The following is an 11,292-nucleotide window of genomic DNA, read 5'->3' on the forward strand; positions in this document are numbered from 1 at the left end:
AGTGGGTTGGAGAGTGAGGGGGGGTGAGTGGGCGAATGCCGCGGTCTTTGGTGCTGCTGTAACAGTGTCTGAGCCCGGGGAATTTCCAGGGAGCACAGGTCTCTCTGCCCTGGTGGCCGGGAGTCCCAGGTCATGGTGCCAGCTTGGTGTCTGGCGATGCCAGATCTCTGCTTCCAAGGTGGCGCCCAAACACTCCAATCCCCGGAGGAGAGGGAGGGAGGCCGCCTGCTCCGAGGGGCAGAAGGCAGGGAGGAATCCAGGCCCACGCCCTCTTTACAGCTGCAGGAGTCGTCTGTGAGGGTGGGCTCCCGTCCGGCCCCAACTCCCACTCTGTTGCTCTGGGGAATGAGTTTCTCGCGGGGAATCGGGGACGCATTCAGACCCTACTGTGGGATAGTGGGAGGGCGTGGCCATGTCGCTGCGACATAGCCATGAGTGAGGGGAGCTAAGGGCTTTTGCTGTCCTCGCCCGTGTGTGTTGTGGCATTCTGCCCTCCCCGGCGTAGACGCCTCACCAAGGCCTGGTACGCAGCAGCCAGAAGTGAGCCTTGCACCACGGCCCAGGCCCACCTGCCTGGCTTCCTCCTGCAAGCAGCACCTGAGATTCTGAAGTCGCTGCCTGGATAGACAGAAACGGGCCAGCAGCAGGCTCCTGACAGACGGGTCTGGGGTGCCCGCGTGGGCAGGTGCCGTGGCCAGGTCCCGCACCTTCATGGTCAGGGTTCTAGGACACCGTCAGACGGCTTGTTTGGCCGGTTACGTTGGTGCCCCTCTGAACAAGGACCCCCAGGGTTGGGGGAGGCCTCGCATGAGTACCTGCGGGTCCCGCTCCGTCCCATGTGTGGCCAGCATGGCCCACACTTCTGGCATTTTTTAGCTTGACGACACTTTTTTTGACTTTGGGTATTTCCTATATTTTGTGTTGTAAGAAAAATCACTTAGCATTCAAATGCTAGGCAGATTGAAATGCTGAGTTTCTTACTATTTCATTTTGTGATTCAAGTGCATGCAAAATACTGAATCTGGTGGGGGTGATGCCCACGTGGAGCTGACTCTTCTCACGTTGTTTTTCCAAGCTGGAGAAGAAGCAGGCGCTCCCTCCGTTCCAGCCACAGATCACGGACGACTATGGTCTGGACAATTTTGACACCCAGTTCACCAGCGAGCCCGTGCAGCTGACCCCGGACGACGAGTAAGGCCCACTGGGGGCGGGGAAGCGGGGACCCCGGAGCACCCCTCGGGCAGCCCCATGGAGGGGCCGCACCTTGGGCAGCTGTTGACCCAGCCCGCCCTTGACGCACACCCTCCTGGCGTCATCTCCCCAGTGGGCGTGGGGGAGGAATCTTAGGTGAATGTGACTCTGCTCCCCCGAGGGAATGAACACACGGTCACCCCCCGCCGTCCCCCCACCCTTCCTGCCCACAGGGATACCATAAAGAGGATTGACCAGTCGGAGTTCGAAGGCTTCGAGTATATCAACCCGCTGCTGCTGTCCACGGAGGAGTCCGTGTGAGGCTGCGTGCGTCTCTGTTGTGGACACGCGGGATTGACCCTTTAACTGTACCCTTCACCACCGCATATGCATGCCAGGCTGGGCACGGCTCCGAGGGCAGCTGGGGACGGACGCTCGCGCCGAGACTGCGGAGGAAGTCGCAGGCACTGCTGGAGCGGAACGGCCCCTCGTGCCTGGGCCCGGCAGGCCAGCTCCGCGCCGGAGGAACTTGCTGCTGCGCCCGCGTCGCGGCGGACCGCGGGACCCTGCTGAGGGGCTGTCGCGCAGTTCCGGAGGTGCACATCTTCCGTGGAAACACAGCTCCGTGCACTGACCTGCTCCGCCAGGAAAGCGAGCGTGTAGCGTCCCGAGGAATAAAATGTTCCGATGATGTCGAAGCTCCTCTGATGCCTTTTTTCCGTGAGTGGCGCCTGCCCCACGCTCAGACGAAACCCACATGTAGGGGGGCAGTTTAGGAGCCAGCAGGACATGGCGGGGCGGGGGTCTAAGTGCCTGTGGGGACCCGCTGCGGCGAAGAATTGTACAAACTCTGCCGTGTCTTACGTTCCGGTAAGTTCCTGTCGTCTTCCCGCAGCGCGTGGGCCCAGCCGCTGGGGCCTGAGGGTGAAGTGACACCTTAAGCAGAGGGCGGCTGGACCAGCCAGCTCACGGGACCCATGCGGGAACCAGATCATGGCAGTTCTAATACGTGGCTCACCAAAGCACAGTAAACCAAAAGATGAAAGGAAAACTAAAACTTAAATCCGCATTGCTGACACTCAGCAGTGCCTACGTGATGCCTCGGGCGACGCTCTGCGTTTTGGAAAATATTCTTGCCTGTCGCATGGTACTCAGAATTAGGGAAAACTAAAAGGTGTCCCTGTGATGGACCCCAGCCTTAAAGCTGAACAGTGACCCTACAGACACCCAGAAACATGCATTTCCCAGCGGAGCGGCCTCCTGCTTCCAGGATGGCCCCCACGCTCCCCGTGTTCCCACTCCTCAGGTGAAGGGACAGCTGCCCAGAGCTGAGGCTTCTAGAGGCAGGTCTGCCAGACGCCAGGTGCCAGGTGTGGCTGAGCCGTCTTCTGGGCTCCCTGGGAGAGGGGGTCACAGCACCTCGTGCCTCTAAGTGAGGCCTGGTGCACAGGTGTGGGAATTGCCATGTACCCCTCAGCCAGGTGCAGAGACCCCAGGCCTCCGTGACTCGGGGCCACCCCATCCCATGGTGCGGCTGGTGGCTTGGGGAGGAGAGGATGGGGAAAATCTTAAGTCAGAGGTTGGCGCCGCGCCTCTAGGCCACACCCAGCAGGTGAGCCTGGCCGCCCCCGACACTCAGGTTTCTCAGGGTGCTGCCAAGGCCTGCACTGAGCACAGCATCGTGGATTCTTACCTGGGCCCCAGGTGCTAGGGCAAGAATGCCAGCGCTGGGCGTACTGCCGGCCCCTTGCTGTCCCCTTCCCGTCCCCTTCCCGTCCCCACGGCCCGAGACCCTGGCACCCCGCCCTCCCCCAGCTCGGGCTTCTGGGTGGAACGTGGAGACGCGTTTCGGCCGCCCTCCCAACCTTAGCCGGTAGGACTTAACTCCAAAGACGGGGAGTAAGAAACCCCAGGGCAGAGCCAGGAGCCCTGGGGACGTGGGTCTCACACAGGTGTCCCAAGCCAGCGTGGGATGTCCAGGCGGCAGGGCCAGGCCTGTGGCCGCTGCAGTCACACCTGCTGGAGGAGTGGGGCTGCCGGGACCCCACCCTGAGTGGGAGAGACCCCAGTGTGTCCCAGAAGTGCTTAACAAGCAACTCGCCTTCCGTGAGCCTCCTCGATTTGTGAACCATGAGGCCCGTACCCAAATCCTGCCGTGTTGCCGACAGCATGCAGCTTAGCAGGTGGGCTGCTCTTGTACAAAATGTGTGAATAATGCTGTGCCCGTCACAGGGAGACTTTTATATTCAGTCATTTGTTTTACAAATTAAAGTGAAGGATGTGCGGAAGTGTGGTTTGAAGAATCCTGGTATTTGCCAGTGGCTCCGGTCACAAGGGTGTGTCTTTTGGAAGTGGTTCCTGAAAACTCTGGGGACTCGGGGGCTGCACGGTGGGCCTGCGTGGGCACGGTGTGGGGCGGCTGCCTGTGGAGCCGTGGCTGGTCGGCTCCTGTGGGTGACACTCCCCCGAATGTCATTTGAATGACCTCAAGGTCATTCAAAGTCTTGCACATCCTTTAAAGTCTTTAATGAAGATGCTTATATTATTTTACTTAAAAGTAGGTGTTTCGGCCGGACGTGGTGGCTCACACCTGTAATCCAAGCACTTTGGAGGCCAAGGTAGGGAGATCACCTGAGGTCAGGAGTTCAAGACAAGACCAGCCTGACCAACATGGTGGAACCTCGTCTTAAATAAATAAATAATTTAAAAAAAAAAAAAGGGTAGGTGTTTCCAAAGAAGCAAAGGTTTCTGAAGCTTTTTTTTTTAATGAGATGGAGTCTCATTCTGTCTCCCAGGCTGGAGTGCAGTGGTGCTACCGTGGCTCACTGTAGCCTCCGCCTCCCGGGTTCAAGCACTTCTGTCTCAGCCTCCCAAGTGGCTGGGATTACAGGTGCCCACCACCATGTCCAGCTAAATTTTTATACTTCTAGTAGAGATGGGGTTCCACCATGTTTGCCAGGCTGTTCTCAAACTCCTGACCTCAAGTGATCCACCCATCTCAGCCTCCCAAAGTGCTGGGATTACAGGCGTGAGCCACCGCACCCAGCCTGAAGCCATTTTCTTAAGTAGGCTTATGTTAGGGCAGGTTTAGGCTCCCACCAAAATGAGCAGGAGGTGCAGAGTCCCCATGCAACCCTGCCCTGCCCTGCCCAGCCTCCCTCACCAGGGCGCACTGCTGACAGCTGCTGGGCGTGCCCTTGTCATCACCCCACACCCAGAGTCCCCGCCAGGCTCTCACTGCACCGTCAGTCCCATGGGTGTGCACAGGCCTGTGACAGTGTGGATTCACTACTGTGGGGCCTCGAGGACCCACGCCCTGGCGCCCACCTGCACCTCCCCGCCCCTGCACCCTCTGATATGGAGGACCCACGCCCTGGCGCCCGCCTCCGCCTCCCCGCCCCTGCACCCTCTGATATGGAGGACCCATGCCCTGGCGCCCGCCTCCGCCTCCCTGCCCCTGCACCGTCTGATGCGGAGGACCTGCGCCTCCCCACCCCTGCACCCTCTGATGTTTTTGGTCCTCATGGTGTTGCCCTTTCCAGGACACCCTCGGGTTGGAATCGCAATGTGCAGCGTTTTCTTTCACTCAGTGATGTGTGTTCATGTTTCCATGTTTTTCGAGGCCCATCTGTAGCCGTGATTGAAAGGAAAATACAGATGTCCAAGTGTTCATCTTTGGTTTCCACACCACGTCCACCCCACAGCCTGTTCTCTCAGCCACCGAAGACGGGGGTCAGGGCTGAATCAGCAGAGCCCAGCTCTCTAGAACCAGGGGGCTGAGCAGGTGGACAGGAAGCTCCCTGAGGACGCCGGTCCCCATGCTCCGCCCACATGGTGAGCCAAGCAGACGGTGGCTGACAGGTCTGCAGGAGCCACTGCTTCTGTCCTTCCCCAGAAACTCCCCATTTCAGAAGAAGCTGCCTCAAAGCCCCTGGCAGGTGGCGATGAGGCCCTGGAGCCCCCACAAGAGTCTCAGCCCCTGCAGCCCTAACACATGACCACGGACCTGGGGCTTCAAGCAGACTCTGGCTCCAGAGGAGGCCCTCGTCTGGCCTGTGTCCCCCGGATCTCCATTATGGGGCCCTCATCTCACGGGAGCCATCGCCCCGACCTCCTGGCCCGGCAGAGGCCTGGCCTCCTGTGCCGCCACCTGGTGAGGATTTCAACCTAGGAACGGGAGCTCCCGGCACGCAGCCCGCAGCACACGGAGCAGGAGCCTGCACTTCTCACAACTCGCTACAGCTGCAAGTTCACTTTGAGGAATTAGAGCTCAACTGAGGGCCGGCGTGGTGGCTCACGCCTGTAATCCCAGCACTTGGGGAGGCCAAGGCGGGCAGATCACCAGGTCAGGCGATCAAGACCACCCTGGCTAACACACTGAAACCCCAGCTCTACTAAAAATACAAAAAATTGGCCAGGCATGATGGCAGGCACCTGTAATTCCAGCTATTGAGGAGGCTGAGGCAGGAAAATCGCTTGAACCTGGGAGGCGGAGGTTGTAGTGAGCAAAGATTGCACCACTGCACCTCAGCCTGGGCAACAAAGCGAGATTCCACCAAAAAAAAAAAAAAAAAAAAAAAAACCGACTGGAAGCTGGGCCGGTGGCTGAGGCATGTAATCTCAGCACTTCAGGAGGCCAAGGCAGGAGGATCGCTTGACCCCAGAAGTTTGAGACCAGCCTGGGCAACATGATAAGAGGCCCCCAATCTGTACAAAAAACTAAAATTAGCCGGGCGTGGGGACGCACACCTGTAGTCCCAGCTATTCAGGAGGCTGAGGTGGGAGGGTCATCAGCCTCAAGTCTGCAGTGAGCCGTGACTGCACCCCTGACTCCAGCCTGGGCGACAGAGCGAGACCATCTCAACAGACCAAACAAAACCGTGACTGCACATGAGCTAACCATGCCTGTCCAGAAAGTCAGGAAAACGAGCTACCCCCAGCCTGTCCCGTCCTCAGTGGGGCTGCTGGGTGAAGGGGTCGGCTGACCTGCTTGGGACTTTGTCGGGTTCTGATTTCACTGCTGTGAATTTGCCCTGAACCAAATGTCAGAAAAAAAGCAGCTGTTTCATCACAACAGACAGGTGCACCCTGCTTTAATGCGCAAGCTGGAGACGGGGGGGGGGGCTTCTGGGGGGGGGGAGGGGCTTCTGGTAGGAGAGGGGCTTCTGGTGCGGGGGAGGGGCTTCTGGCGGGGGAGGGCGTGTCCAGGCATCTGACACAGCGCTGGGCTCCCTGGAAGGTGCTCACCACATCACATCTTCTGTGCTGTCGGCCAAGCACTGGGCCAGGTGGCTGTCAACATCCAGCTGGGTCAGCCTGTAAGGGAGGAGCTGTGGTCACCAGGCCACCTCCACGGCGTGCTGGCAGCAGGGAGCACCCTCTGGACCTCCAGGCCCTCCCTGCTTCTGCCGCTGGAGAGGATCCGGCTGCTCAGAAGTAAGGGATGGGGCCACCGCAGGGGCTCAGGCACCTGGCAGACCACACCCCACCCGTGAGGACGCTGCTCCAGGCCAGGCCCTCGATCCCACGCTCAGGCCACCCACGCCCCCTGCGTCTGAGCTGGGGGTGGGAGGCTGTGTCTGAACAAGCCCCCTACGGGATTCTGGCGCCTGCTCAGCTTGAGAACACGCTCATTGTAGGGCCTGCCTGAACGCAGAGCCCAGGAGCCCATCTGCAGGCCAGGGGAGCCGGCAGACAGGCGGCCTCACCCGGAGAAGAGCCAGGAGGGCAGCCGCCTGCCGGGGAGAGCCCACGCCACCACCGCGTGTACAGGAAGCGGAAAAGCAAACATGGCTGGCAGCAGCTATGCAGCTCAAGTCAGAGAATTTGTTTTTGACGGAGAGGGGGGACCAAGCCTCACCACGGAGGAGGACCCAGTCGCCGGCATGCGGGCTGCCAACCCACCACATTTAGAGGCCCCACGCAGCCCCTGCACCTCTCAGGAGGGCGCTGGCGCCGGCAGGGTGGCAGGCCAGGCAGAGGTGGCAGGAGAAAAGCCACCGAGGCCTGTGGGTCAGCGCCCTGGACGTCCAGCAGGGCAGGAGGGTGTCTGAGCACAGCCACTTTATCCCTGGCCTCATCTGGCCCCATCGCAGCCCAACTGGAGTGGCTGGGAGTGACCTTCCCCAGGCTTGGCCAAGGCGTGGCCCTGGAAGCCAGGAGAGTCACCTTCCAGCCATGATGCCCAGAGGGTGCTGCCAGGGTGGGGACTTAGTGCAGCTGCCTGGGACATGTCCAGGGGCAGAGTGGGTGGCTGCAGCCTAGACTCGGGCCTCGATCTTGCTGGAGGCCCAGTGGTCAGCGTCCCCTCAGGTAATCCTCCCTCGAACACCGCTGCTGGGGACACACCTCCGCTGAGCGGATAAGTCACAGGACACGTGTCCCTGTGTCCACCTGTCACCACACCACTCCTCACTCCCCTACAGCCACTGCCCTCACACCAGGCACGTCCGAGGAGTCCCTGGAGCACCGCTCAGCCTGAGCTCTGCTGTGTCCCTTCCTGGGGCTCCTGTACCCCGTCCGTGTGGCCATTGCGGCCCTCAAGTCCCCTTCTCCAGACCATAGCTGGATCCCCGCTCCTGGGGCTGGCTCCAGCTGCCGGCAGTTGCCTTCTCTCTGGCAGAGCCCACCCAGTGCCTTCTGAAGCCCCCGAGAGTCACTCAGTCTGAGACTTTCCCGCTTCTGCCCATCCAGGAACCAGCCCCACCTCTACATGCTCTCCCTGTGGCCACTGGAAGGTCCTAAGATCTGAACCAAGGTCATCTTCTCCCGGTGTTTGCTGGCAGTGTCCCTTGGTTGGGGCCCTCTGAGATGCCTTCAGGCCTCGGCCTGACCTGCCACGTCCATGGGGCTTTGGCTGCTGAGCAGACACATCCAGGCCCCGAGGTACATCCAGGCTATAGGACAGCAGGGGCCCAGCCCAGAAGCCTCCTGTGGCTTCTGTGTGTGGGCAGGGGGGCAGGGCTGCAGAGTGGGCAGGCACCTGGCAATGTGAGGGGCCTCAGGGCTGTTAAAATCCTAATGACTGGTGGGGCGCAGTGGCTCACGCCTCTAATCCCAGCACTTTGGGAAGCCGAGGCGGGCAGGTCATCTGAGTTCGAAACCAGCCTGACCAACATGGTGAAACCCCGTCTCTACTAAAAATACAAAAATCAGCCAGGCGTGGTGGCGTGCGCCTGTAATCCCAGCTACTCAGGGGGCTGAGGCAGGAGGCGCCTGCGCAGGACAGGGTGGTGGGCCAAGGCCAAGTCCAGCTTTTAGGCCACTCACTCCAGCCAGGCGGCCTCCTTGCTGGGGTCCTGCGGTCATGAGCCCCAGGGCATCCCGGGGTGGCCATGCAAACCCTTGTTCCTGAAGACACGGGAGGGCTTGTCCCCCAGCTAGCCTGCCCCTGCCATGGCCACAGCCTCAGAGGTGAGTTCCGGTTCCAAAGTACCGGCTCTCCTCTACAATCAAGTGTTAAAATGGGCTTGAAGCATTTCAGACACACCAAGGCCTGGACCTGGCTTCACTGACGCCTACTTAGGAAAAATCACGGCCGTCTGCCAACCTTCCAGCAATGGCTTAAAATGCTCAAAACAGCAACTTTTCCCTAGTGAATCTCCTTTCTCCGGAAGTCTTTTTTTTTAAGCTATCTGGAAAAGCAGGCGATCCAGACAAAAGCCCCTACCCGGGGGGCAGGGGGTAGCACCCCAACAGCATCAGCAATCTCAGGGCTTCAGCCAAGAACATGAATTTCTCCCCAGGGCCCCCAACAGTACCTTCTGTCCCTGGACTTTTTTTTTTTTTTTTTTTTGAGACAGAGTCTTGCTTTGTCTCCCAGGCTGGAGTGCAGTGGCGCGATCTCAGCTCACTGCAGCCTCCACCTCCCGGGTTCAAGCCATTCTCCTACCTCAGCCTCCCAAGTAGCTGGGACTACAGGCGCACGCCACCACGCCCAGCTACTTTTTGTATTTTTAGTAGAGATGGGGTTTCACCACATTGGCCAGGCTGGTCTCGAACTCCTGACCTCGTGATCTGCCTGCCTCAGCCACCCAAAGGGCTGGGATTAGAGGCATGAGCCACTGCGCCAGCCGTTCTTTTGTTTTGTTGGCTGCTGACTTTGGACTCTGCTCCCTTCGCCTTCCTGATCTGTTTTTGCTTCTAGAAGACCAGGGTGTCAGTCATGACTGAAGGACCCAGTCTCCTGGCCATGTGAGATGTGAAACCTACCGCCCATTAACCCAACCAAAAGTCACGAACCAGCATCGTTCACACGGCCCTGGCCCCAGTACCTGTTCAGGAGGCCAAGGGCCCAGAGGTCACCAGACATGAGGCCAGCACTGGGCAGTTTGTGTTACCTTGTCAGCAAAACTGGGTTCCATTCCCCTTTACTTAAAAAATATATAGAAATACACATTGGACTTCAAAAATAAGAAAAAGTATCTCCAGACAAAGAAAAAACTAGCTTCATTTTTAAAACCCATGACCCACCCTTGGAAAGGGGTTCCCTTGGCCTGGGCCTGGGCATGCTGGCACTACCAGCTGCCAGGATGGCCAAGTGGACCGGGGTAGTGCTCCCGCCTTCCTCCTATGCTGTCTGAGGGCCCCCAGCCTGCCCTGGCCCCAGAGCACAGACAGCAGGTGGACCCCAGACCCGTGACAGAGAGCCACCGGACGTGCCAGGTCACTGCACTGGGCCACCTTGCCAGGTGTGAAATGGCTTTAAAAGCCAGCGCTGAGCTTGGCCACCTCTTGGCCTTCCAAAGGGTTGTGGTTTCCAACAGGGATGGGTAACCGGCCAGGCTCGGGGGTGGCTCACTCACCTGGGGGCGAACTCCTTCTGGCACATAGGGCAGCTGCGCAGGGTTGCGGCACCCTCCACAGACGGCTGCGGCTCCACGCTGGGTGCCCTGCAGGGATCAGGTGCCAGGTGCTGGGGAGTGGACCTGTTGGGGGACTCCAGGTGCCCTCCTGCCCTGCGAAGCAGCCGGTAGGAGCGGCCGGGGCCCCATAGGTTTGGCGGAAAGGGCGTCCAGGAGAAGGTCTTGGGTCCCACAGTGAAGACTTCAGTGGCTCCCGGGCTGCAGCTGCGCTCCTGCAACACAGAGCTGTTGGGTCTTGCCCCAGCGGTGGTCCCCACCCTGGAAACCCCTCCGCCACTCCGATGGGCCTGGTGGACATACCTGTCCAGGGAAGGCGGGCAGTGGAGGCAACTCCTGATCCAGGCTCAACTCTGGGCTCACGGTGCGCAGCAGCTCGACCCAGAGACGCTCCCGTTCATCACCCCCCAGGAGAAACCAGGGGTGGTCGCCAGAAGGCCTGGGTCGGACAGAAAAGAGAGATGGGGTAGTCAGCAGGGGAAATGCTACGGTGGGGGAGGCCGGGAGGGCCTGGAGCAGAGAGCGGGGAGATGGGGGGCACTAGGGGAGGTAGCGGGCAGGGTTGGGGGAGGGCCTGCTAGAGCAGACAGTGAAAAGATGAGAGGTACTGGGGTCGGGGAGCGGGGGAGGGGTGGAGATGTGGGGTCCTCGGCAGGATGAGACGATGCTGGGGGAGACTGCTAAGGGGCTGGGGAAGGCAGAAGGGGGAGATGGGGGCCCTCAGGGGGGACGCGATGATGGGGCAGGGCCTGGGGCGGCGCGGGGGAACCTCAGGCTGGAGGCGGGAGCTGAATGGCGGGGTGGGGGAGGACCCGGGGGCGGGAGCCTTCCCCACGGGGAGAAGATGGCTGGAGGCCCGCGGGGGCTCCGGGAAGCACGCGGGAGCGGGAAAACCGACCGCGCCCCCGCCCGGCCCCCAGCCTCACCCGCCCGCCGGGGGCAGCCTCCGACGGCTCAGCCCCGGCCGAGGCCTCTGCGCCGCCTCCATCGAAGCTGCGCGCCGGACGGAAGTGAGCACAGGCCCCGCCCCGGCCTCCGGGCCCCGCCCCGGCCTCCGGGCCCCGCCCCGGCCTCCGGGCCCCGCCCCGGCCTCCGGGCCCCGCCCCGGCCTCGGGACCACGCCCCCGGCCCCGGGCCACGCCCCCGGCCTCCGGGCCACGCCCCCGGCCTCCGGGGCCACGTCCCCGGTGCTCTGCGGTGAGGCGGCCGCCTCCGAGACAGTGGGAACCCCGGGGGCCCC

The 11,292-nt window shown here is 61.0% G+C and overlaps 2 protein-coding genes and 1 pseudogene across 11 annotated transcripts in view; 1 reads left to right on the forward strand and 2 right to left on the reverse strand.

Annotated features, from left to right (window-relative positions):
- The window catches only part of PRKCZ (protein kinase C zeta), a 125,145-nt gene extending 123,256 nt beyond the window's left edge, over positions 1-1,889 (forward strand). For all 9 annotated transcript variants that reach the window (XM_032262146.1, XM_032262145.1, XM_032262151.1 and 6 more), the window contains 2 exons: positions 1,076-1,191; positions 1,425-1,889. In XM_032262146.1, coding sequence (XP_032118037.1) covers positions 1,076-1,191; positions 1,425-1,512 — 204 coding nt within the window. In that variant the 3' untranslated portion in view covers positions 1,513-1,889. The remainder of the gene's footprint in view (positions 1-1,075; positions 1,192-1,424) is intronic.
- On the reverse strand, positions 888-2,935 carry LOC116539315 (annotated as a pseudogene). The gene is made up of 3 exons (XR_004263991.1): positions 2,491-2,935; positions 2,271-2,280; positions 888-1,996 (listed from the first exon to the last, which is right to left on the reverse strand). The product of XR_004263991.1 is annotated as an uncharacterized LOC116539315 (transcript).
- Positions 2,936-6,254: 3,319 nt separating this feature from the next.
- Positions 6,255-11,069, reverse strand: LOC116539314 (Fanconi anemia core complex-associated protein 20-like). The gene is made up of 4 exons (XM_032262155.1): positions 10,979-11,069; positions 10,356-10,491; positions 9,996-10,267; positions 6,255-6,507 (listed from the first exon to the last, which is right to left on the reverse strand). The coding sequence occupies exons 1-4, from the start codon at positions 11,038-11,040 to the stop codon at positions 6,435-6,437; spliced, it is 543 nt and encodes a 180-aa protein (XP_032118046.1). The 5' UTR covers positions 11,041-11,069; the 3' UTR covers positions 6,255-6,434.
- Between the last annotated feature and the right edge of the window lie 223 nt (positions 11,070-11,292).

The sequence above is a fragment of the Sapajus apella genome, unplaced genomic scaffold (genome assembly GCF_009761245.1).
Source record: "Sapajus apella isolate SASKATOON/1434 unplaced genomic scaffold, GSC_monkey_1.0 scaffold127, whole genome shotgun sequence".
In the NCBI taxonomy this organism is placed as follows: Eukaryota; Metazoa; Chordata; class Mammalia; order Primates; family Cebidae; genus Sapajus; species Sapajus apella.